General features: G+C 46.3%; 7 protein-coding genes across 7 annotated transcripts; 5 read left to right on the forward strand and 2 right to left on the reverse strand.

Moving 5' to 3' along the window:
• Positions 1 to 646: 646 nt before the first annotated feature.
• UA08_00472 (hypothetical protein) lies at positions 647 to 1,999 on the forward strand (the record flags this gene model as incomplete). Its single annotated transcript, XM_020260282.1, has 5 exons — positions 647 to 731; positions 802 to 939; positions 1,324 to 1,404; positions 1,444 to 1,653; positions 1,683 to 1,999. The coding sequence occupies 5 exons, from the start codon at positions 647 to 649 to the stop codon at positions 1,997 to 1,999; spliced, it is 831 nt and encodes a 276-aa protein (XP_020124041.1).
• A 2,905-nt stretch (positions 2,000 to 4,904) lies between these two features.
• On the forward strand, positions 4,905 to 6,335 carry UA08_00473 (hypothetical protein; the record flags this gene model as incomplete). The annotated part of the gene is made up of 1 exon (XM_020260283.1): positions 4,905 to 6,335. The coding sequence occupies one exon, from the start codon at positions 4,905 to 4,907 to the stop codon at positions 6,333 to 6,335; it is 1,431 nt and encodes a 476-aa protein (XP_020124042.1).
• A 1,144-nt stretch (positions 6,336 to 7,479) lies between these two features.
• On the forward strand, positions 7,480 to 19,810 carry UA08_00474 (hypothetical protein; the record flags this gene model as incomplete). Its single annotated transcript, XM_020260284.1, has 10 exons — positions 7,480 to 8,137; positions 8,207 to 8,851; positions 8,931 to 11,694; positions 11,751 to 11,975; positions 12,035 to 12,063; positions 12,122 to 14,252; positions 14,306 to 14,583; positions 14,662 to 15,012; positions 15,077 to 16,846; positions 16,956 to 19,810. 10 exons carry the CDS (start codon positions 7,480 to 7,482, stop codon positions 19,808 to 19,810), a joined length of 11,706 nt encoding a protein of 3,901 aa, XP_020124043.1.
• A 431-nt stretch (positions 19,811 to 20,241) lies between these two features.
• Positions 20,242 to 20,752, forward strand: UA08_00475 (hypothetical protein; the record flags this gene model as incomplete). The annotated part of the gene is made up of 2 exons (XM_020260285.1): positions 20,242 to 20,329; positions 20,427 to 20,752. 2 exons carry the CDS (start codon positions 20,242 to 20,244, stop codon positions 20,750 to 20,752), a joined length of 414 nt encoding a protein of 137 aa, XP_020124044.1.
• A 301-nt stretch (positions 20,753 to 21,053) lies between these two features.
• Positions 21,054 to 21,398, reverse strand: UA08_00476 (hypothetical protein; the record flags this gene model as incomplete). Its single annotated transcript, XM_020260286.1, has 1 exon — positions 21,054 to 21,398. One exon carries the CDS (start codon positions 21,396 to 21,398, stop codon positions 21,054 to 21,056), a length of 345 nt encoding a protein of 114 aa, XP_020124045.1.
• Positions 21,399 to 23,527: 2,129 nt separating this feature from the next.
• Positions 23,528 to 24,538, reverse strand: UA08_00477 (Golgi apparatus membrane protein TVP23; the record flags this gene model as incomplete). The annotated part of the gene is made up of 5 exons (XM_020260287.1): positions 23,528 to 23,676; positions 23,764 to 24,050; positions 24,122 to 24,167; positions 24,228 to 24,401; positions 24,499 to 24,538. 5 exons carry the CDS (start codon positions 24,536 to 24,538, stop codon positions 23,528 to 23,530), a joined length of 696 nt encoding a protein of 231 aa, XP_020124046.1.
• A 227-nt stretch (positions 24,539 to 24,765) lies between these two features.
• Positions 24,766 to 25,854, forward strand: UA08_00478 (hypothetical protein; the record flags this gene model as incomplete). The annotated part of the gene is made up of 3 exons (XM_020260288.1): positions 24,766 to 24,811; positions 24,884 to 25,104; positions 25,162 to 25,854. 3 exons carry the CDS (start codon positions 24,766 to 24,768, stop codon positions 25,852 to 25,854), a joined length of 960 nt encoding a protein of 319 aa, XP_020124037.1.
• Positions 25,855 to 25,926: the final 72 nt, after the last annotated feature.

The following is a 25,926-nucleotide window of genomic DNA, read 5'->3' on the forward strand; positions in this document are numbered from 1 at the left end:
CCCCCCCAACGGCCCCCGAGACGACTAAAAGCCGCCGAAAGGCCTTGTGCAACCGTCGATCAATGCTTCAGCTCCCAGTAATTACGGTAAAATACCGTTTTCCCACTCTGTCTGCTACTTGAATTTAGTGCCGTGAAATCATCCTTCTCCTACTTTACCTGGAGATACAATGGTGTTCCTTCGAAGCAGATTCTTTCCTAATTTCATATCACAGAAATCCTCACATTCGAGAGGACTGCCAACATACAGGAGAAAGTCGAACTGAATTCCCGCCCTCGCGACTCCGAGGAGAACAATCATCAGCAGAATATTGCAAATGCTGAAAGCGATAGTGCCGAAATCCCAGCGACCGAACACAGCAAAGCATCCACGATTATGATCATGATGGTCCTGGCAATGGCTACATTTCTAGCTGCCTTGGGCGTCTCGGTGGTAACGACAGCACTTCTCATGATTACTGACCATTTCTCTGCTTCTCAGGCGGCGTACTCTTAGATTAGATCCGCATATCTACTACCCTATGCCGCGTTGGGTCCGTTCTGGGGCAAATGCAGCGATATATTCGGACGCAAGCTGATCCTTCTCCTTGTGAAGGTGATTTTTTTTGGTGGGAAGTTTAGTCTGCGCTTTATCGAATAGTACCGCTATGCTTATTGCAGGTCGTGCAGTTCAAGGAGCAGGGGGAGGTGGACTGGTACTGTTGGTGAACATCACCATTAGTGATATTGTTAGTATGCGGTTAGTATCGTTCCCCTCTCGTGGCAGAAATTGAGTTGATCTGACCTCGACCTATTTAATCAGAGAGCGATGGAAATACTTTGGTTATTGGAATGGTCTGGGCCGTTACATCTGCCGTTGGCCCAATAACTGGCGGTGCTTTAGCTGAAAAGGTCTCGTGGCGATGGTGCTGCCTTTCTCGTGCTTCTCCTATTCCTCAAGGTACATAATCCACATACGAAACTAAGTGATGGTCTCCGAGCCATAGATTAGGCTGGTTCTTTTTTCATCTTGGGAGCCACATTGATGCTTCTATTTGGTCTTTAATTCGGTGGCGTGTCCTCGCCTTGGAACTCTGCAATGGTGATTTGCTTGATTATCTTCGGGGTGGTCACTTTCTTCTTGTTTTTATTGATTGAATGGCGTTTTGCCAAAAGCCCCGTCATACCGCTACCATTGTTTCGCAAGAGTGCCGCGCTCGCATCTCTCGCTGTAGCCAGTTCGCACGGCTTTGCTTTCCTCGGCGCCCCTTACTTTCTTCCTCTATATTTCCAGACAGCACTCGGTGCATCACCATTGAATCAGTAGTATGGTTTCTTCCTACAGCTCTCATCTTAGCAGCCTTTTCAATCCTAACCGGAAATATCATAAAGTGGACCGGTCGATACCTCGGACTAGTGATTGGAGGTATGACATTTGCAACTTTGGGCCTTGGTCTTTTTATAGATCTCCCCGCCGAAAAGAGCTGGCCACGCAATATGATCTTCCAGGTCATTGCAGCAATCGGCCTCGGGCCAAACTTCCAGGCACCGCTTATTGCCCTGCAAACACAGGTCGACCCAGCCGATATGGCGACTGCAACAGCGACCTTCGGGTTTGTTCGGAATCTCAGCTCTGCTATGAGTGTTGTTATTGGTGGCCTGATAATACAGAATCGTATGTTGTCTTACACCAGTCAATTCGAGGCGGCCGGTATCCCGGCATTGATGATCAATATGTTGAGCTTGGCAGGATTGTCAGAAAGCAGTTCTGTGACGAATGTGACTTGACTGATTCGCAGCGCCAGCTAGTTCGTGAGAAGGTCGCTCTTAGTCTCTCCCGAATGTGGATTTTGTATTGTCTACTCCTGTTTGTTGGCTTACTGGCTAGCTTGAAGATTGGTCATCAAGAGTTGTCCAACAGGCTTTATGAGCATAAGACTGGTTTGAGGGATTCGAAGGAGGAACAGATTCATCCAGCAAATGGGCGTACTCAAGATAATGGTATGGCTGGAGATGTTTAGACAATGCCTTATCGATTCCCTTCCCAACTTTTGAGGCAGCCAATTTTAGTCGAATGGTTGGTTGACATTGCGAGTTCGTTCTTTATTCCCTTCGGAGGTACGCGTAGCTTTTGCTGATCTCAAATGAAGGAAACGGAATTACGAAGATTAGGTAAGTATTCATGATTGATCCCTTGATATTGAGACTATCTGAATGCAAATGGTACAGTAGAAAAATAAAATGGATACTTGATTCTGTCAATGACTTGCCCTTCTAGGAACCTCGCTCTGTTGGCCAATCTGTATGCAATGAAAAATCCATGATATCACCTATATCTGTATTAGGATAACCAGCGTACCCATCTTTTATATGATTATTGGACCTGTTATAGTTAACGTTCCTCTGATGATTGTGGATTTGTTGATCAACCGGTTCAATCGGCGAAAGAGGAAAGTCACTCTGATCACTGGCCCGTCCAGGCTCGTCATTATAAACGCTATTTTGGGATTTCTGAGTGTTATCCAATCCTATAGCCGCCTCAAGCCATCCTCGAGGCTTCGAGGTTTTTGCACCGCGATTCCTACTCGAAGGGGCGCTGCTGCTGTCGTAATACGGTCTTTCCGGTTGCTTGCGTCGTTTGAATAGCGGTATTATTGAAGGAAAGCATGCAGCAATTATTCCGAGCGAGAATTCAAGTTCGGAAATGATGGTTATAACCACAAAAGTATCTGTGAAATGAGACTGTTAGTTGCCGGATCCAAGTAAGACAAGTTCGGTGACTTACAGGCTTGATCAAAAGTAGCTAATGTGTAAACATATTTGTTTCTCAGTGCATTCGCCACTGTAGCGACTAGACCAAGGGAAATCAAGCCACAGACACGAATCTTCTTCCTCAAACTTAATTGCGCATTCCATAGGACGACAATTGGCGATATACTCAAGAACAGATCCATCAAGATCGAGAAACCAGATTGCATATATACAATGATAGTAGCCGCTTCTCTCGCAGGACAGACGACCATAATGTGCGATCCTGAGCCTAATATGGTAGTGTTGTTACATTGTATGACATTAATGACAATTGCAGCCACCGTGATGCCGCCGAGTAGGAACATCAGGATCCATATAGTTGCGATGAACCATCTGCTTGAAAATTTTAGACGGCGCAGAAAGAGCCCAATAGAGATTTTATTAAGGAACGATCCAATTAAATAGGTGATTTTATAGTCGTTGAGGGAATCCAGAATTGCTTTCACCGTTGCAACGGGGTCGGAAAGCGCTGTGTTGTGTTTCCCTACTCCTAGGTGAATTTGGTAGTAAATCATGCCATCTCCAGCTATTAAAAATGCCTACAGAAGTAGATTCAATGGCCATCAGCTTTCAATCTTATGATAGGAAATAGATATTTGCAATAACCAGAAAAGTGCGCATGCATATTTTACTTACCAAAGACAAAAGAATAAACCCGTCATCCCACCAAAACCCCCAAGCTAGTCGTAATCGAACGTAACAACGGAGGCAAACAAAAATGATCGATAGGCCGAGGAGCACCGTGGTAACCGCTATTAATGTTGGGCCTAGGTCCTCAGATGGGGACGGCATTTTCTTTGTCTTCTTCTAATACTACCAGACGTGCATTTGATTTACTCTGGTGGATAAACTTTGGATACCTCAGAGTGAGAAAGAAAAAACAAAGAAAAAAGAAAATGATTATTTTTCGCGAGGGGCTATCATTGTTTGACAGAATATGCGTGCAACTTGGGCGTCACATATATGGCTTGCAGCTCGTGAAAAGGTAGATTATAAATTTATCCGGTCTTAGTATTAGGAAGACTAAGTGGAGAGGAGCTGAGTCAAAGAAGGTAACACCTAAAATGCATCGTATTATGCAGCACACGTAGCACAAAACTTACCGCCCCCAAATGCACAGGGAGAAAAAAGAGAGGCACAGAGCAGCCATCAGTTGATGCATGTATGATATTGCATAAAGCTGAGGTCCATAGAGCTTGGGCCTAACTCTGGTGGTAGCGATGTGCATACCACATGCAGATCACATCCATTGTCAAGGAACTCGGACTGCATATCTCTCCGGAGCTTAGGAGCATGGGGGAAAGAGGGAGCCAGAGAGGGTAAGAATGAGACTAGACCTAGGCTGTGACGCCTCACACCCACCACCTAGGTTCTCAAGGAGTTTTAATAGGTCCGGCGTATACACTGTGAACCTTACAAGTTGTTCAGCAAGATACTGTTCTTCCCACAATAATCAGAAGCACACAAGTGGCTTGGCAATATACGCTCTGAGAAAAGAGCCCAGGATAATAGGCTTCTTTGGCCCTCACCTCTGTATGTGACTAACTGTGCTGGGTGGGGGGAAGCGACAAGACGGATACATCAACATAGCCATAAGGCCACCCACCGCTGTCGTAAAGTCCCGCCTTGGCAGCTGCAAGCTCGGAAGGTAGGTGGGAGGATGTGAGTAAATGTCCTTCTGCATCACCGAAAAGTGCGCAGAATGACAGCTCGTGATGACATGGATTGTTTGCCTCTCGTCCTACGCGTTCGACTTCGAGACGTCGAAGTAAACTTAGCCACCAGGATAAAAATAATAGCATTGCGGGATGAGGCCCACACACCCACACTTGTCCGCGATTTTGCTGGAGGGGCCGCGCGCTAGCCCAGAACGAGCCTAGACCGAGCCAGATCGTTATCGCCGTTCCAACGAACATCAAACCATCACACAGCATCAAATCCTAATCAGTCATCGCCCGAAAAGAGACTCATTTCTCTTTATGCGCAGATCAACAGAGATTCAGGCAGATTTTCATGTATATATTAAAATAATCAGGAACATCCCGGGCATTGCGTTCAGAGTTGGTCGCAGACGATTTGAGTATCCTAACCGGACACATACGCATCGTTAAAAACATGCCACCCAATCGGCGAGCATGTGATCGCTGCCATAACCAGAAGCTGCGTTGTCCCCGTCACAATAGCAACGATAATGAGAGCTGCATGCGATGCCTTGAAATTGGAGCTTCTTGTGTATATAGCGCTCCAAAACCGACGGGAAGGCCGAGTTCTAAGCATTATTCTAGGGCTCATATATCCAGGGACAGAGCTCAACGCGACAGCAGCAGCAGCAGCAATAGTACAGCCGCCAGCGGTTCCTCCCGGATAACTGCCACCACACAGCCGAGTTCAATGGACAAACCTATCGTGGAAGATGCCGCTGTGCCGCTTCCGCCGTTACCAGCCCTGCATGCGCCAATGATGGCAGCAGCAGCAGCAAATTTGGCTCCGGATTTCTCATCCCCAATGGTTACTGTGGCTGATTTGACCCTAACTGGTGCTGACGATAGTCACGAATGGACTTCCTTTCTTGGTTATGATCTTCATCAGGTTAATGTTTCTAACAATCGCGAGTTCGAATCGTTTCCTGTTGATGTAGACAACTTCATCGCGGACGGGCTTCTCGTCGATAATAACAGTTATGCTCACGACACAGGTATATCAGAGGCTAGGATAGGATCCACGAGCACTACTAGCCGCCTACCGCGTCTGTGGCCCAGACGAGCCGACCAAACAGAAGTTCTCAACCGGCGGCTATCAGATCTGAATACACGGCTTTATCCTGTATACAAGACAAGCTGCCTGTACGTAGATGCTCAAAAGGAATTCCCCGATGCTCTGATCCTAAACGCCACCTTTGATGCTGCAAGCAATTTTCTTGCAAGTGACACTTCTGTTCGGCGCTCCGAGAATGAGCAACAGCCAGAGCGGGGATGCAAGGCTGTGATTGAGACTTTTCAGACCAGTGCCGATTTACTTGATGTTCTACACCAGTACCTAACATCATTCGGCGAATCAAAGCAGTCGCTGCGCAATTTATCAGAATCATCAGTTGAAACAGTGACGCTCCCGGCCCAGTCACTAACGACGGAGTTAACACCTGTGACCAGTGCTGATAATTCTGACAAAATCAATTCCGTCTTTGACAAGGCCGGCTTCGATAGTGTTACCCCTCATCTATGCATTGCGTGTTATATCCGTCTATTGCATATCTACCAGAGACTAATTGAGGCGTTGCGCAATGACGCTACTTCTTGCAAGGAGAATCGGTTCCCCTCCGAGACATTCAAGATGGAGTTACGCTTGGTCCTCGTTGTTGGACTGATCGTCAGTCTTCTTGATCGCCTAAGAACGTCTATAGCCGCGTATTTATCTATATTGGACGACCAGGTGGAGCTGCCGGAGTTGACCGGGAACGATCTGGGAACAGGAACTGCGGTTCTTGAAGCTCGCGTTCAGGCTGAGATACAACAGTTGCAGGCTACGCTTCGTATTTCCTCTCAATAGAACAAACATATTTTCTTCCACGTGTGGCCGGGGTAATTGGAGCAAATACAATTCTAAATTAGTTTTATGACATAGCAATGACAGTCAACGTCTAATAATACCAGGCAACAATTTGAGAAAGTGAATACAGCTCGAAAATTAAAAAGACCCACATACAACATATGCATCTGCGGGGTTGAAGTCAGAACAGGCCGGAAGAAAGTGACAATTGAGTTGGAACATTCATTCGGAGAACCTCGGAAAAAAGAAATAATCGCATATAGATTTACCTGGGACAAGTAATAACCCTGAAAGATTGTTAACTGCGAGTAAGGGCTCGCTATTTCCGGAAGATAGGTAACAACGGGCGAGGACAACTTCCATTTGTAGTGGAGCCATGCATGTAGCACAACAGTTGATGGGTTAGCTGATTTTTCAACGGAAGCTCTTCACAAAATAATGCAGCGGTAGTTGTTGTATCATTCCCGCCACGCGTACTACGGGGTTGCAGAAGTTACTGTTGTTTGAGAGAGGAGTCTCGAACAAGGGCATCGCTGAGCTATTAGATGACTGGACGTAGGTCACTAAGCCTTTCTTGTTCTTTTCATGTATGTTTTGCGTACTTTGATGTATTCCCGGGTACCGGCATATACGCCCTAATACTTTTGGCCCCTGTGTATCTCGAGTCAGGCATGTACCAAATGATTATTAGATCTGTTTCTTTTGAGAAGCCCCGCTTAGACTATTGACGCCTAAGTCTCGAAGTAGTCATGCCGCATCATGGCATATCAGACTTGCAATGGCAGCTGACGACTATTGGTCGTCGAGAGAGACAGTGAGTGGATAGATTACAGATGATATGAGCAGTGCAGCAAAGAAGTACAGGGATCTTTGCGTTTTGCTTCTTCGGTGACGTGTCACTCACTTTGAAAAGCCGGCAGCAGTTATTGAAGAGACGAAGAGGAGTGCTTTTAGCTGCGTTCTCGACGTGGACTCACTGGTTGATGATCAATGGCGATCATAATTCAATGAACTATAGAAGAGAAAAAAAGTCTTTTAGAGAAGCAAAGAGCCATCATAGAACTAGATAGTTTTTAATCTTCTCCCGAAATTTGTCTTTCACTAGTTGCCACGACTAAGTTTATTCTAAACTCTTGTGTTTGAAATGGTTGCAAACAATGTTGGAAAGGATCCAGACAGTCCTGAACCTATTGCTATTGTGGGTAGTGCCTGCAGGTTCCCAGGCGGAGCCAGCTCTCCCTCTAAACTATGGGATCTCTTGAAAGCACCACGAGATCTCCTGAAGGAGATACCTCACTCGAGATTCAACTCGGCAGCATTCTATCATCCCAATGGCTCTCACCACGGGACCACCAATGTCCAACATTCATATATGCTACATGAGGACCTTCGCCATTTTGATGCGCAGTTTTTCAACATCAAGCCTAAGGAAGCCGAATCAATTGATCCTCAGCAGCGTTTCCTAATGGAAACGGTGTATGAAGCTCTCGAGTCTGGCGGACATACTATTGATGGACTTCGGGGCTCGGATACTGGCGTTTATGTGGGAGTAATGGCTGTTGATTATCTTGATGTACTAACACGCGATGTTAGTACGATTCCAACATACTATGCCACTGGAATCGCGCGCAGTATCATTTCAAACAGGATTTCATATTTCTTTGACTGGCATGGCCCTTCGATGACAATAGATACAGCTTGTTCGTCAAGTATGGTCGCCGTGCACCAAGCTGTGCAGTCACTACGCTCAAACGAGTCGAAAGTCGCAGTTGCAGCCGGAGCAGAAATAATTCTTGGACCAGGTTCGCTTTCAATATTGGATATATCGAGTTGAATGTCGAAGATCTCTTGAGGCTAATGCGCAATCGTAGAGAATTATATTGGAGAGAGCAAAATGAATTTGCTCTCTCCCACCGGCCGTTCCCGTATGTGGGATAGCGATGCAGATGGATACGCTCGAGGAGATGGAGTCGCAGTAGCAATTCTCAAAAGGCTTTCAGATGCTTTAGCAGACGGTGATCACATCGAGTGTGTTATTCGAGAGACCGGCCTCAATCAGGATGGTCGAGGAACGGGCGGCCTTACAGTACCATCTACAGAGGCACAAGCGCAACTCATCCAGCGAACATATGAAAAAGCTGGTCTGAACATTCTGGACCCCAAGGACCGTCCACAATTCTTCGAAGCTCATGGCACTGGCACGAAAGTGGGAGACCCTCGCGAAGCCGCAGCTATCAAAGAGGCATTTTTCCCCGTAGGGAAGCAGGATCTTGACGTGCTTTATGTCGGCTCCATCAAGACAGTTATTGGACATACAGAAGGAACAGCAGGTCTTGCCGGCATTATTAAGGGCTCTCTCGCGGTCCAGCATGGCATTATACCTCAAAATTTGCTTTTCACTCGATTGAACCCAGAACTGGAGCCATACTACGACTGCCTTCGAATTCCTCTTGAGCAGAAGCAATGGCCACCCTTGCCCCCGGGTGCACCTCGTCGAGTTAGTGTGAACAGTTTTGGTATGTGCCTCTCAATCTTTGGCACGATATGTTATAGATTAGTTGGAAATCTCTTTGTGCTAACACTCAACGAAAATAGGATTCGGGGGAACCAACGGCCATGCTATACTAGAGAGCTATCCGCAAATCAAGCAGTTGAAAAAACGGTCTGGTTCCAGGACACCCACTTTTACCCCATTTGTTTTCTCTGCTGCCACAGAGAAATCCTTGACTCTCACCCTAAGAGAATATGTGAGCTATCTTAAAAGCAACCCAGAAGTTGATCTACGAGATCTTGCTTGGACCTTGCAGTCTCGACGAACAATACTTTCAACCAGAGCGGCCTTCCATGCTACAACAACAGAGAATCTCATATCTAAGATTGAAAAGGGCCTGGAAGAAGTAGAGAATGATACAGAAAAATCTATCGGGACTAAGAGTATGAGCCCCGGACAACCGCCTCGGATTTTGGGCATCTTCACCGGACAGGGAGCTCAATGGGCCACTATGGGTAGTCATCTAATAACATCATCAGACTTTGTGCGAGAAAGAGTGAAAAAGTTAGAAAAATCGCTGGCTGAATTGCCTGATAATGACCGACCAACATGGTCATTGAAGGAGGAATTACTGGCAGATGCCGCAGTATCTCGTATCGGCGAAGCGGCGTTCTCACAACCTCTTTGTACTGCAGTACAAGTTCTACTAGTGGATCTACTTAAAAGTGCCGGCTTGAAATTCGCAGCTGTAGTAGGCCATTCGTCTGGAGAGATTGCCGCGGCCTATGCTGCTGGCTTTATCTCCGCAAATGACGCCATTCGGATCGCCTACTATCGTGGATTTCACGGTATACTAGCACATGGATCAGATGGTCAAAAAGGAGCCATGCTGGCTGTTGGTACTTCAAGAGAAGATGCCCAAGAACTTTGTGAGCTACCTGCCTTTGAAGGCCGTTTAACTGTTGCTGCTGATAACGCTCCGGCAAGTGTGACACTCTCTGGGGATGCTGACGCCATTGAAGAGGCAAAGGTCATATTCGATGATGAGAAAGTGTTCGCACGACGCCTAAAAGTTGAAATAGCATACCATTCACACCATATGTTCCCTTGTAGTGAACCGTATGCAAAGTCTCTTGGTGCCCTCAATATCAAGATTCCTGAACACCGGTCTTCCTCCTGCCAGTGGTACTCCACTGTTTTACCAGGCAAAGCCATGGAGTATGATGTCATTTTGAAGAACTCTTACTGGGTTGATAATATGGTTAATCCAGTGCATTTCAAAGATGCTTTAACCATAGCTACTCAGTCCGATGTAAACATTGTTCTCGAAGTCGGTCCTCATCCAGCACTGAAAGGTCCGGCTAGTCAGACCATTTTTGAAACGCGAGGGGCATCCTTGCCTTATCTCAGCTCTCTCGCTCGTGGCAATAATGATATTGAAGCTCTTTCCAACTGTCTCGGATCATTTTGGACCACCTTCGATACTTCTGGCTTAGACTTTGAAGCATTCGAAAGATCAGTCACTAGAAGTCCCCAACGAACGTTGCTCTCGGGTCTTCCAAGCTATATGTGGGATCATTCGAGACTTTATTGGCATGAATCAAGGCGCTCAAGGACATTCCGCACTAAGCCTGAGCCTTTCAACCAAGTCCTTGGTATCAAATCTCCTGACAGTACTGACTGGGACATGCGATGGACGAACCAGCTAAAACCGTCTGACATACCCTGGCTCAGTGGACACAAACTCCAGGGTCAGACTGTCTTCCCTGCAGCTGGCTACGTTGTCATGGCACTTGAGTCAGCTCGCAGTCTTGTCAAGGGACGATCAGTCAAATTGTTCGAAGTTCACGATATTGTTGTTAGGCGTGCTATAACTTTTGAAGACGACGCCGATTTCTCAGTAGAAACCATTGTTACCCTAACCGACATAAAAGCGATACGGGAGCCAGGTCAAGACATTGATGAGGCAAGTTTCACCTGTTATGCCGAGATTGGTGAGATGGAGCTTATGGCCAAGGCACGCATATCTGTGCAGTATGGAGATTCATCATTCTCAACACTTCCAAACGTCCAGCAAGACCCATCCAGGATGACTTCAATTGACGAGGGACACTTCTATGATTCACTGTCAGAACTCGGGTACGGCTACACTGGCTCCTTTAGATCGATGTCCCAAATGAAGAGGAAAATGGATCACTCAGCAGCACTGTTGTCCACGTACGTTTATGAGGAAGATGAACGCGAGCCCCTCTTGGTACATCCAACGATGCTGGACGTGGCGTTTCACGCTGCCTTCTTGGCGCAGTCGTCACCGGGCGACAACCGACTTTGGGCACTTCACGTGCCTACCTCGATCCGATGCGTGAGGGTCAATCCTTCTTGTTGCGAGTTCCTGCCACACTCGCAGACCAAACTGCCAGTCTACGCAACACTGCGGGATGCAAAGTCGGTTGCAATCCTTGGAGATGTTGACATACATACCAGTGAAGGAAAGCATGTTCTGCTTCAGATCGAAGATCTTCTCCTTGTTCCATTTTCACCTGCAAACCCATCTGACGACCGCGTTCTCTTCTCTTACAATCACTGGGATGTTGATGCTCCAAACGGCGCTCTGGTCATGGGCGATGATAGGCCATCCGAAAAAGAGGTTGACCTTGCCGGAATATGCGAGCGACTCTCCTATTATTATCTGAGGAAGTGGAAGGCAAATATATCCATTAAAGAATGGGAGCTCGGGGAATGGCACCACCGGCGCCTTCGTGACACGATGGAGCATTTGCTTTCAACCATTGACAAAGGAAAGCACCCTACCGTTAAAAAGGAATGGTCCAATGACACTGATGCAAAAATAAAAGAATTATCTAGCAAGTAAGTTGACGTGCTCTTAGTTCCCTCGTTACCACAGACTAACTGAGTGGTTACAGGTACCCAGATAGCTTAGATGTCAAGCTCATCTCAGCGGTGGGTGAAAGCATGCCTGCCGTCGTCAGAGGCAAATCAGTAATTATAGAGCACATGATGAAAGATAATGTTCTTGACGATTTCTATAAAAAGGGTTTAGGGCTTGAAAAGTACAACGCGTACTTGGCTAAGATGGTCAAACAGATTGTACACCGATATCCGCATTTGAATATTCTAGAAATTGGCAAGTATCCAAAGCTCATGGATAGAAGAAGAAATTGTCAAGCTAATGCCTAATATACAATAGGTGCTGGTACAGGAGGTGCGACTCAGAGTGTACTGAAGGCTACTGGCGGATGTTTTTCATCCTATACCTTCACTGATATCTCATCAGGGTTTATGGACAAGGCTGCCGTGGCTTTCAATGAATTCAGCCATAAGATGAGTTTCAAGACTCTGGATATAGAGGAGTTACCCGTGTTACAAGGATATCAAGAATATTCCTACGACTTGATAATCGCTTCAAACGTGCTCCATGCCACCAAGTCCTTACACAATACACTTACGAATGTAAGGACGTTACTTAAACCTGGAGGGTACCTTTTGTTATTGGAGATCACAGACAGTGATCAAATAAGAATTGGCACTATGACTAGCGGGCTGGCCGGCTGGTGGGTTGGTGCAAATGACAATCGCCAGTATACACCAACTGTTTCGCCCTCAGTCTGGAATAATGTGCTTCGCAATAGTGGGTTCTCTGGTGTTGATACCAAAACGCCTGATCGTTCTTCATTGGTCTGGCCATTCTCTGTCATGGCGAGTCAAGCTGTGGATGATCGAATCAGCGTGCTAAGGCGACCTTTATCACCATCTGCAATTTTGAAGAATATTGAAGAATTGGTTATTCTCGGCTCCAAGACAATAACAACTTCCAAGCTTGCTGAGGATTTAAATGATATTTTGAGCAGATATGTCACTAATATCACTATCCTTGAAGGTCTTCCCTCTGATTCCGATGACATCCCTCCAATGAGCACTTTTATCAATCTTGTTGATCTCGACGAGCCGATATTCAAGAATATGACTACAGAAACAATGAGAGGGCTGAAAAGCCTCTTTGATAGATCCAGAAACCTACTATGGATCACACAGGGTTGTATAGACTCAGAGCCCTATCACAATGCGAGTGTAGGATTAGGTAGAGCAATTTTGCACGAGGCACCTCACATTCGGTTACAATTCCTCGATTTGGATAATTTGGAGAATCCAAATGTATCTCGAGTAATTGCAGAAATGCTCCTTCGTCTTCACACTACAAGCAAATGGGAGGAACAGGATATCCTTCAGGACGGGATACTTTGGTCTCAGGAACCCGAGCTGATTTTGCAGAAAAACCAGATTCTCCTACCGCGCGTCCTCCGTCACTCAAAACAAAATGCAAGGCTAAACTCTTTGAGACGCCAAGGTACGCAGTTTGTGGATCATCGCAATTCTGCAGTTGAGATTATTTCCACGAACAACAGTGTCTACTTGAAAGATTATCACCATCAAAGCTCACGGAAAACAGACGGCGTTATATTTCATATAACCCATGCTGGAATTTCCTCCATAAAGCTTGGGCCGCAAACTTTCTTGTTTGTCAGCGTTGGGTTTGAACAGAAGTCAGGCAATCGAGTTGCAATACTCTCAGAAACCAATTCATCCATCCAGACACAGCCAGTGGCATCAGTACCGGTAAACTGTTCTTACGATCAATGTGTGAACCTACTATCCACTTTGCTCCACGAGTTACTAGTCAACAGTCTGCTACATGCAATACCCAATAATAGCATGTTACTTGTATACGAGCTTTCGGTGGTATTAGCCTCGAGAATCAGCCAGAAAGCGAATGCGAGACATATCAGCGTCCGATTTGGAACTGCCGAGACAGACTGTATAGTCCCTGGATGGATACGGCTTTCCCCTCAGTCTCCTCGGCGGCTCCTCCAAGCACAATTTCCCAGAGGTCTTACACACTTTATTGACCTCTCCGCATTGACGGGAAAGAGAGGAAGCGGTTCTCAAATCTTAGCATCATTACCCTTAGGGTGCAAGTTTGTGGACTCTTCTTCTCTAGCTCAGGAAATGTCCATTAGACACCCAAGTCCAGGCATAGACTTCCCTCAAATCTTGGAAGCCGCCGTTCGTGAAGCACAGAAATCTCAACTAGATTGCACAGACGGTTGCATCGATGCGGGGGACCTCGCTGACAGCACAATTCACGCATCACCCCTGACTATTCTTGATTGGACGGCTGTAAGCAAAGTGAGAGTGCGAGTCCAGCACCTGGATACAAACAGTCTATTTTCGAGGCATAAAACATACCTTCTAGCAGGATTGTCGGGAGAAATAGGCCAGTCGCTGTGTGAATGGATGGCTCGCAATGGAGCTGGAGGTGTTTGTTTGACTAGTCGCCATCCCAAGGTGGATATTGAATGGGTGAGATCCATCGAAAGATTGGGAACGATAGTTCAAGTCGTTGCAATGTATGTGTAGCATCACGTAGAGTATCAATTTCTAATTACTGACTTCAGTTTAGGGATCTCACTGTCAAGGAAGATGTTCAAAAAGTTTGCGATGATATCGAGAGAACGATGCCACCAATTGGTGGTGTAGCAAATGGCGCAATGATTCTTCATGATACCTTGTTCAGCCAGATGTCTTTCGAGATGATGAAGGAAGTGTTAGATCCTAAGATCAACGGAACTAATTACCTCGATGAGATTTTTTCCCACACTGATTTGGAATTTTTTATACTATTCTCATCTCTCTCTTCAGTCGTTGGTAACACCGGACAGTCCAACTACGCTGCTGCCTGTACGTATCTCGCTAGTCTCGCAGCAAGGCGTAGAAAAAGTGGCCTCGCTGCATCAGCCTTTGACCTTGGACGATTAGTTGGGCTAGGTTATGTGGAACGAGCAGGCCAAGTTGTCCAGGATCAGCTCACTAAATTTGGCTACATGCCTATATCAGAATCTGATTTCCACCAAATATTTGCGGAAGCGATTGTTGCTGGTCGACCCGAATCCGAAGAAAACCCGGAGATCGTTACTGGCATACGCCCTGTAAGCTCCGATGAGGAGGCGAGAGTACCGTGGTTTGATAACCCCCGATTCTCCCACTGCATTGTTGAAGCGAACGAGACGAATACTAGCACTTCAGGCGACCGGAAGAAGAATACATCTTCGGCGATTGATCAACTAGCTGTAGCAACATCACTACAGCAAGTGTTTGACATTATAACACGTAAGTTGCCTAGTTTTAAGATATGCGTATATCACCAGGTTGCATACACTAACATTCCTCAAAGGATCATTCGCCGTATTCATGCAGCAAGTATTGCGACTATCCGGGGATATTGGCTATGAAACCCCACTTGTACAGCTTGGAGTTGACTCCTTGTTGGCTGTTGAAATACGTTCCTGGCTTTTCAAAGAGCTGAAGACCGATCTGCCAGTTCTTAAAATCATGGCTGGTGGTTCCGTCAATACCCTCTGTCAGCAAATTCTGGAGAAACTGCCAGAAAAACTAATCCCAAAAGTCCGCAGGGACAATGACTGGTCTCAAACGCCAACTGAAAGTACCAACAGGGGTCTAGATAGCTCATCCACAGAGATTAATGGCTCGAATACAACGACGACTCCGGTGCTAGCAATGGGGGCGACTACTCCACGGTCAGAAGCTTCTGCTCTAGATGATATCCCTTCCGACAAGGAAATCTCGTCTCCTCCCACCCCCATGCGCATTGAGCCAATCTCTTTTGCGCAGTCTCGTTTCTGGTTTCTACATCTTCTATTGGATGATCAGACAGCGTTTAATGTGGCCTTCTATTATCGTGTTTCAGGAAACGTGCGAATATCGGACCTTGACAGAGCCCTTAGAATGGTCGGGCAGAGACACGAAGCTCTGAGGACAGGCTTCATAGCAGAAAATAAATTAAATGATACCGCTTATCAAGGAATTCTCGCATCTTCCGCTCTTCACTTAGAACAGAGAAAGGTCGACAGTTTCGAAGAAGTATTGGCAGAGTACAAGACGCTTCGATCACATATATTCGATCTCAAATCAGGATGTCTAATGCGCGTGATACTATTATCTCTTTCTCAAACTTTGCACTACCTTCTCTTCAGTTATCATCACGCCATCATGGATGGTGTAAGCTATCAGATCTTTCTATCAGATCTTGAGAAGGCATATAACGGAAAATCTTTGGGAAGTATCCCACGTCAATTTTCTGAATTCTCCAACATCCAGCTACAGGAATACAAGTCAGGTGAATGGAGTGGCGATCTGAAATACTGGAAGGAAGTGTTTCGTGATCCTCCCCAGCCCATGGACCTATTGCCGATTTCCAAAACCACCTGCCGTGTTCCCATGAAAACTTTTGAGGTTAACCAGGTGAAATACAGATTGGGGTCTGAGTTAACTACACAGATAAAGAAGCTGTCTTCTTCAAAAGGGTCAACAACATTTCATTTCCATCTAGCTTGTTTTAAAACGATGCTTTTCCGTTTGATGGAGGAGCCAAAAGACCTAACCATCGGGATTGCGGATGCTAACAGGACCGACAGCAACAGTATGAATACCATTGGATTATTCCTCAACCTTCTAGCACTCCGGTTTCAATATGACCCTACTGAACGCTTTGGCGATGCAATTGTCGAGGCTCGAGATAGAGCTTATGCTGCTCTTGAACATTCGCGCATTCCATTCGATGTCCTCCTCCAGGAACTCGTAATTCCGCGCTCTGCGGAGAGAAGCCCTATCTTTCAGGCTTTTTTTGATTACCGCCAAGGTGCTCGCGAGAAACAACAATTCGGAAATCTTCAAATCGAGGTGGAAGACGTACATCCTGGAAGAACAGCGTACGATATCACGCTGGATGTGACAGAAAGTTCTGGAGAGACTCTCATTATGGTCCGAACTCAGAAAAGCTTATACGAACCGGCGGAAACTGAGCTCCTGATCAAAACATATGTCAATTTACTGCGTCAATTTACGACGGGTGTAACGGCTTCTGTGCAAAATACAACGCTCTTTGATAAAAGTGACCTGAAGCGAGGTATCGAGATTGGTCTCGGTATGTTCGCTAAATATATATTATCTAATTGGAATGCTTTTAATGAGAAGTATTTTGATAGGACCACATGTCAAGTCTGACTGGCCTGAAACACTACCACATCGTGTAGATCAAATCGCTCAAATACACCCGGACAGAATATCGCTCAAGGACGGCTATGGTAGAGTCCTGACGTATAGAAAAATGACTGCACGAGCTGAAGCGATTGCAGAAGCATTGCAAACAAAAGGAATTGGTTTTGGATCGAAAGTTGCCGTCTTTGAGCAAGCAACTTCTGATTGGGTCTGCTCTTTGCTTGCTATCATGCGTCTGGGGGCTCTTTACGTTCCTCTAGATCTACGTAATCCATTGAAACGTCTAGCAAGCATCTTACACAGTTGCGGTCCGCATGCCGTGCTTGTTGACAATGAAACAGCCGGTGACACTAACGGGTTAAAGGTTGCTCAGGCAAAAATTGTCAACGTCTCCCTCATCGGTCAGGCGCCTTCAACCTCAGTGCCAAATAAGGCTCGTGCAAATGCTGCTGGGGCAATCTTGTATACCAGTGGGTCCACTGGTATGCCCAAGGGTGTCATTATCAAGCACTCCAGTCTTCGCAACGAGATAGAAGGATACACTAAGACCTGGAAACTGGGAGCAGAAAATGTTATTCAACAAAGTGCATTCACCTTCAACCATTCGTCAGACCAGATCTGGACTGGATTAGTCAACGGTGGCTCGGTCTATGTAGTGCCCTGGAACAAGCGCGGCGATCCAATTGAGATCACTAGACTTATTCGCGAGCAACAAATAACCTACACCAAAGCAACCCCATCAGAATATCTTCAATGGCTAGAATATGGACTGGAAAATCTACAGGGAGTCACAGATTGGCAATACGCATTTGGAGGAGGGGAGAGCTTGACAAAAACGGTGGTTGCGAAATTCTCAGCTCTCAATATCCCTCATTTGAGACTTTTCAACTCGTACGGGCCTGCTGAAATTACTATATCTTCAACGAAGATGGAGGTACCATACCAGGAGCATATGCAGAATGATTATCGGATACCCTGTGGATATTCGTTACCAAATTATGCAGCCTATATTCTAGATCACCAACTGAGGCCACTCCCACCGGGAGTACCTGGCGAAATTTATCTGGGCGGAGCCGGTGTATCTTTGGGATATCTTTCAAATGAAGATCTCACGGATCAATTGTTCATTCATAACCCATATGCCCCAGCAGAGTACGTCGAGCAGGGATGGACGACTATGTATCGTACAGGAGACATCGGCCATCTCCGGAAGGATGGGGCATTGGTCTTTCATTGTCGCATTGCTGATGATACGCAAGTAAAAATACGAGGAATCCGCATTGAGCTGGGTGATATTGAGAAAAACATCGTGCAAGCATCCGGTGGTGTGCTCCAAGAAGCCGTTGTTTCTTTGCACGATAGTGATACAGGAGGTTTTCTTGTCGCTCACGTCGTATTTTCACCGCAACATCAGATATTTGACTCAGAAGAGTATCTCCGACAATTGCTTATTCGCCTCCCGCTTCCGCAATATATGATTCCCGTCATGATGATCCCTCTGAACTGCCTCCCATTAACTAACCATTCAAAAGTCGATCGAAGGGCTATTAAGGCTTTGCCACTTCCACAACGGGAAGGCAAAGAAGATGATGGCGTTATCCTCAATGGGATTTCGTCTCAGCTCAAAATAATATGGGAAGATGTCCTCCACAACAAGGATTTTGGCTTCAATATCACGTCTGGAGCGAGCTTTTTCGAAGTTGGCGGCAATTCATTGCTTATCGTACGTTTACAATCCCGCATACGGGAGAAATTCAACGTTGCTATTCCTCTTGTTGAGCTCCTTGATGCCAACACACTTGGTGACATGACAAAAAAGCTTGAGGAAGGCCTTCACGTTCAGCAGATTGACTGGGATTCTGAAATACAGCTCCCTAAGGCATTAGGGAATAATGTTGGGACCCAAGTCAGCGGCCAAAAATCAGATAAGAAAGTTATATTAATCACGGGCTCAACTGGATATCTCGCTAAGTACATACTACAACAGCTTGTGGAAAACGACAGTGTGGTCAGAGTTTACTGCGTTGCGATTCGAGGCGAAGGAGGACCATCTAGGTTAACCGTGTCGTCAGATAAAATTATCGGATATTCTGGTGATTTATCACAGACACGGCTTGGGCTCAGTGAGAACAATTTCTTAGAGCTGAGCCAAGAGGTCGACGTCATTCTTCACATGGGTGCTATTCATACTTTCTGGGACAACTACCATGTATTGTACCCAACAAATGTTGCATCGACAAAGCAATTGATTCAACTTGCTGCTCCACGACGCATCCCCATTCATTATATATCATCTGCTGGTGTCGTACCCACAAACAAAAGCATTTACGAAACTGCCTCTGTGGCTGCTTATTCACCTCCAACTGATGGTTCAGAAGGATACGTCGCCAGTCGTTGGGCTAGCGAACGGCTTCTGGAGGAAGCAAGTGCGCGTCTAAACATACCATCGTCAATTCACAGATTTATTCCAGGTAGAAAAATCAACGCTGCAACGGAGGTACTAGAAGAATACTCCCGGCTCATACTTAAGCTCAACCTCGTTCCAGACGTTAGCGGTTGGAAGGGCCATTTTGACGTAATGCAAGCTGGCAATGCTGCGGATGCCATTGTGAAGGCAGTTCTATTCAAGGGTAGTAATGACGAAAGGAGGGGAAGTTCGACAGCGCGTTTCTCGCACCACGAATGCGATTATCGATTGGAAGTGGCCACATTGAAAGAATTCATCGAAGATCGATTCAAAGGTCATTCTATGACAATGATGCCTGTCTTGCGATGGGTATACCATGCAAAGCAATCAGGGTTCGGATATCTTTTCGCCTCTCAGGATATTACGCTCGAGAACCGTAGGGGGGAGAATGGTAGGGTCGAAGCATTGGACTCGAGAAGATAGAATCGCGAAGAGATCTGTCAATCTGGCAGCCTATATGGGTACTAATTTAGGTAAATTGAGACTAGATGCATAATATGACCCAACTAGTCCTCTGCCTGCGTCTTCAAGCAAGTCTAGACGAACGTTGACATGAAATAGCCCTAACCCTAAGAATTTTCCTCTTGCGGTAGTATCCTCCCTCATTGGGTTAGACTGCTTTTCTATCATTAAGGTTATCGACTCTGCTGTGGCTGTGAGGCTGAATGCCCTCGTTGGCTTTTAAGATTAAACCCATAATTATAGTTCAGGTGATTTAGACCCAGCTAGGGGGAAGGATATGGAAACCCTGCATATTTTATTGTATAAATTAAGCAACCAGTGAGGAGTACGACCTCCTCGGCTTTTTTCCTGCGCCCTCGCAAGCAAAACTGTTGTTTATCCCGCCGCATAAAATGGCCCATCGCATCCCTGTTATCCTGTGCGGCAGGACCGAGAAAATAGGCACTGCCGTCATTGCGGCCCTCAAGCCTGAGTTTGAAGGTTCGTGTATCTGAAATTCCGCGGAAAACACACAATGTGACAAGGCCGGTTGCCAACCAAAAACAAAAAAATGTTCAGTCATCCCCTTCATCAAGAGTTCCCGAGACTGGCGTCGTGCAAATCCCAGCTCTGTTGCGCGGTGACAAGATAGGACCTTCCCAGAGCGAATTAGGCACCAAGAACTATGAGCGTGGCGTGAGTGCCATTATCCTGGGTGCGGGGTATGACGATCAAGCCATCAAGCAGCTGCGCGAGGCGGCGGGCAGCGTCTCATCAGTGCCCTGGCTACGGCCCGATACCACCAAGCCCACGCCTCCTCTGGGCGCGGCGTACGGACAGGCCTTGGTCGATCGCATCAAAGAGACTGTGAAGCGCTTGCAGGGGAACGGGGGGATGGAGAAGGATGCCGAGGTTTGGTACTAGGTAGTAAATTTCTCGTATATACCGAGCTCGGTGAAAGTGAAGGAAACATTTACTCTGTACGCCTGAGCACACCAAACATACTTCTAAATATTAGATACTGGTTCTTCCTGAGCTCACGGTCGCTGGCTTGAATTGTTTTAAATATTTATCCCATTGAATGAAATGAAATGGGCACCTTCTAGGCCGTGGACTTGCGGGGTGAAGACGTACTACCAAAAGAGGAAATTTAGGGTTGAGTATCCACATGGTCATCCATCAACTCCACGTCCGGTGATTTCTTCTTCCCCTCAAGCCTATCGACTCATTGCCCTTCTAAACTAGCAATATCACACATGCCTCGTTCGATGAGTTTCTGGAGCTCATTAAGCTCCATCAGTCTTTCGGTAAGCGTCGATATTTCAGTGGTAAGCTTCATAATTTTATAGTTGATCCTGCTTGATGCTGATATCTGTTGCTCGAAGTGGCTTATACGGTCGGTGAGAACTCGTAGTTGGTCATTCTGCAGTGAATTTTCCAGTTGAAGAAATTCCTCGGTGGTAATAGCCTTCAAAGAACTTGTCAGTTCGGGTGCTAGTTTGATGGATACAAGTATGGTATAATTCCTGTTTACCATGCCATTGGGCTGGTTCATGGGTTGTTCAGTCATTGTATAAAGAAGCTAGCAGGTGGGCGTAGTAAATATGCGAGAAATCGGGCGTGAGGAAAATTCGGCTGCTGTGTAGTTCGAAGAGATGAAAGCCATGGCTTTGTACGACCGAGAAGGGCAGATTTATAGGCAGTAATTTTGAAGATATTCAGAGAGGAATCGAGTAGGTGAATGTCTGAGCACATTCGTCTGGGACCGTTTTGCGTACATTTGAACACCAGAACGACGCCCTTTGCATAGTGGATGTGTACTTTGGACACGGACACCTGTTGTGAGTTAGGAGCAGGGTTCCCATTTAGTATACCATATGGCACCAGTTGGCGACAGGGATACCTTTTGGTGTCGCCGTATCCGTTTTGGCGTCACGGCACGAGTTAGTGTTTAATTACCGTTAAGCGCAGCTTTTCACGTAACGGGGCTTGGGATTGAAAATTCTCCAATCACTGTAGCAGGTAAACTGGGCCGGCTACGATCGGCATGCTTAGAAACTTTTAGACTGAGCGGGCTGAGAGAAACAAACAAGAAACAGATTGCGAGCAGGCGCATCCAGGACAATGTTTACAGTTAATTTCTTTGATTGAGTCGTTAGGTAGGATTGCTGCGCCGCATTAAACTACTCGTGTTGCGAAAGGGCGAAAAACAGCCAATAATTTTCGTCGGGCAATCAGTACCCAAAGGCATCGCTGAAGTTCTAGAAGTTCTTTATCTGCCATATTTCGTCACCATGCAGTACATCGTTTGGGTAATGGTCCATAACGGGCTCGCTCGCCGTCTTCCTGTTTCATTTTCTGCCTCTCGCATGGTTGGTTCGATGGCGAGACTGACATACATACTTCGAGTGCAGTGCCCGATACATAGGAGACAGTTTCTCAATCTCAGACAAAAGAAAGAGAACACAGGTCTGCGTTCTACGAACTCTGGAGTTTCTGACGCATATAGCTCCTCAAATGTCTAGGTCAATGTCAGTTGGCTTACATCCCCTCTAGTAAACCAGTTTAAACGTTCAAAAGCAAGCATTTCCAAAACTCGATGCTTTAATTGACATGTTTAAAAAGTAGGTCTTTCCGAAAATGGGCATAGTTATTAACCTTTCCTAAAATGAACATGTTAATTAATATGCTCAAAAATAAACGCACTAACCTTTCCTAGAATAGATAAGCTTAATAAAATGTTTACAAGTCGTACATCAGCGTTGACACGTTTTTGAAGAACAGCTAAAGCTACCTATAACTCTTCTATCGCCTCAACCCTGGGCTGTCGCAAGAATGAAACCAAATTCTCCTGGGATATGTTGTTTTTCTTGCAAGGAAAGGACACTGTAGAAACAACAGTCAACAATAAGAGAAGTAAATCTAAGCAAGGCGCCGGGAAGAAACGAAAGGAAAGCAGAATTCGGATCTTTTCATACTGTTTTGCGCATGCCCTTAGGTATCTTGTATGCGAAAGAATGTGGGAATATTTTGCAGATGCCTGTCAAAGCAGTCTTCTAGATGTGTCTGTTGATGAATGGCTTGATTTCTTCCCAGACAGGTTGCTACCTTTCAATCACAAGCATATTCGTGATGACAATTTTAGGGAGCCCTATCATGACTTTGCAAAGATTATAGAAAAAGAAACATGGAGAAGAGGCTACGGTTTATCGCAAGGCCCGCTAGATACCTTGGTGTTCACACTTATGAGGGCGTGTGTGAAAATAAAAGAATTAACACATGCAGACCCCAGGCTTGAGGAAAAGTTATTAAAGAAGCATGGCATCGATATCTGCACTTATTGAAGACCGTGGACTGTGATTTCTCCTTTTTCTAGGATATTAATAGATATGTTTAATAAATAAACCTTCCCTGAAATAAATATCTACGTCCTATTAATTGCACCCTGTGAGATGGTTTGACTTCATAGTCATACAAACAAAAGTCATGATTCATCGATCCATTTTGTAAAGATATGATATATACACATACAATTTGGTAAAAGTCTCAAGGCTAATGCAGCCAGGTAGAGCACTTCGCTAACCCTAAACACCTCTGATTCATGGGGAAACAAAAAATAAAAGTCTGGTAAATATGAATAGAATACAAGTGGATGGACGAAGCGAAATAATACCAGGAAAAAGAAGAGGAAGATTTGATTTATCGGAAAAATCTTCCAAGAAGTCCCGAGGCGAGGTTGCCCGCAATACCTCCGGACAACGCGCTATTCGCAAAGAAGCCTGCCTGGCTGAAACGGTCACAGCGTGAGAAGGCCAGGGTGTTTGTAATAGTCAGGACCAAAGCAATGGCTATAAAGAAAAGAAAGGGGTTAGTATAATCTCGACAATAACCCGCGTTCAGGAAGGAGGTGAACTGGTAGATGGGATAGAACATACCAACCAAACTCAACCAAATAACATTTTGCAATCTCACAATCGCCAATATAGCCAATGCAATCCACAGGGCAGGCGTGGCATACAGACTAAGCCAGAAAAAGCGCTTGTCGGTAGCGTTGATGGTGCGGACATTCGGATCCGAGCTCTCGAATACCCAGTGCGAGTCCCCAGTGGCCGTATTCACTTCGTTCCACCAGCGGAGACCGACTAATCGTCGACCGGCGATGTTTTTGAGGTAGTAGAAATCGGCGGATAGAAGGAGCAGAGTGATGATAAATACGAGCACGCTTGAGATCAAATTCAATGTCAGAGGGGACGAAACATCGCAATATTTGTTTTTGGGGGGAAGAAGACGTACAAGTTGTCAATGAACAAAACGCCAAAGAGGTACATAAGAAGACTCCCTGAGATCGATCAATTGTCAGTTGGAGGACGAATACAATGGTGTGGCCGAAGGGGCTCACCAATGCGGAAGCCTAGAAAGAAGAGAAGGGTGATGGGATGGGCGCTTAGGCGCCAGTTCAAGTCGCCTTGTCTGGGTGCAGGATCCATGGTTGACGAGGTGTTGCAATTCACCGGAATGGCAGTCCCAGTGTCTTGTTCTGGCGTCTTGGAGACAATGTTGACTGTCGGGGAAGCTGATCGATGTTATGTTGCGTGTCACCTCCGGGCGGTAAGCCGTGGCAGAACCATCCAGCGCGCGTTGAGCTACAAGTAGGCGATATCGACTCATACACATGACGGAGGAGAGAGGAGCAGTCTTGTGCAGATCCATGTTCGAGAAAGAAAGTAGTTCGGACCAAGGAAGATAGACTGTTGCAGCAGTCGGATGCCATGGCTTATATCGGCTAAACGACGGCTATATGGCTTGGGCCCGCAGGCATAACTACATACAACTCGTGCTAGTTACATCCACGCAGATTCTGATATCAACTCGTATCAAACCTCCATTTTTGCCTCTCTCTCTCCTTGACAGTTCGCTTTCTACGTGCGGCCGCTACCATGGCTTCAGCGGCAAGAAACAGTTTGAGACGCGCTCTGCTTTACGGTTAGAATCTTCCGATTGATACCTAGATAGGTACATAATAGATAGACAAGCCTGACTGACAATTCTGAACAGTCCCTGGATCCTCGCAAAGATTCCTCGACAAATCGCGCTCTCTTGCAGCAGACTGTGTCGCGTACGATCTTGAGGACAGCGTGACTCCGCACAAGAAAGCAGAAGCACGCACTCTCGTGCGAAGAGCCCTCGACCAGCCTGCTCCATTGCAGATCCGTGAACGAGCAGTCAGAATCAACTCTGTGGACAGCGGACTGGCTCTGGGCGACCTGACCGAAGTCGTGCGTAACTCGCCTTAAATAGCCCACTGATGTTTGTTTTCTGACCAAAGCTTCCAGCTGCAATCCCCCAACTTGACAACCCTCGTTGTCCCAAAAGTCAACTCAGCATCTGACCTCACCTTCATCAACGACGTCATCACTCACACGCTGGGCGAGTCAAGTCTCTCGCGCAGTCCCATTTCAATCCTGGCACTCATTGAATCAGCAAAATCAATCACCAATCTGAATGAAATATGCAAAGCAACCCCCTTGCTGCAGGGTCTCGTATTCGCCGCTGAGGACTTTGCGCTCGACTTGAGCCTCACGCGGACACCATCACTCACAGAGTTTCTGTTTGCAAGATCGGCCATAGCAACGGCTGCGCGAGCACATGACTTACCCTCAACCATCGACTTGGTCTGTACGGCCTATAAATCCGATGAACCCAATCGACCGCCAGCAGTTCTGGAAGAGGAGTCAAGGGCCGGGAAGAGGCTCGGCTTTAATGGTAAACAGTGCATTCACCCTACGCAGGTGCAGACTGTGCAGCGGGTCTTCAGTCCAGAAGAGGATGAGGTGGAATGGGCTGTTAGGGTCGTCATTGCAGATGCTAAAGCGGCTGATTCTGGCAGAGGTGCTTGGACTCTCGATGGCAAGATGATTGATGTCCCTGTAGCTGAAAAGGCGAAGGCCATTGTGCGCCGAGCAGAGGCCTGTGGACTGGACATCACCAGATTACGAGAGCAGTGGCAGGGACAAGAGCCGGAATAGTCTTTTCGAATTGTCGTATATCCTAGTGAAGGTAATAGGGTACATGTATATCATTTAGTTTATAAATATTGA

The sequence above is a fragment of the Talaromyces atroroseus genome (assembly GCF_001907595.1).
Source record: "Talaromyces atroroseus strain IBT 11181 chromosome Unknown scaffold_0, whole genome shotgun sequence".
Lineage (NCBI taxonomy): Eukaryota > Fungi > Ascomycota > Eurotiomycetes > Eurotiales > Trichocomaceae > Talaromyces > Talaromyces atroroseus.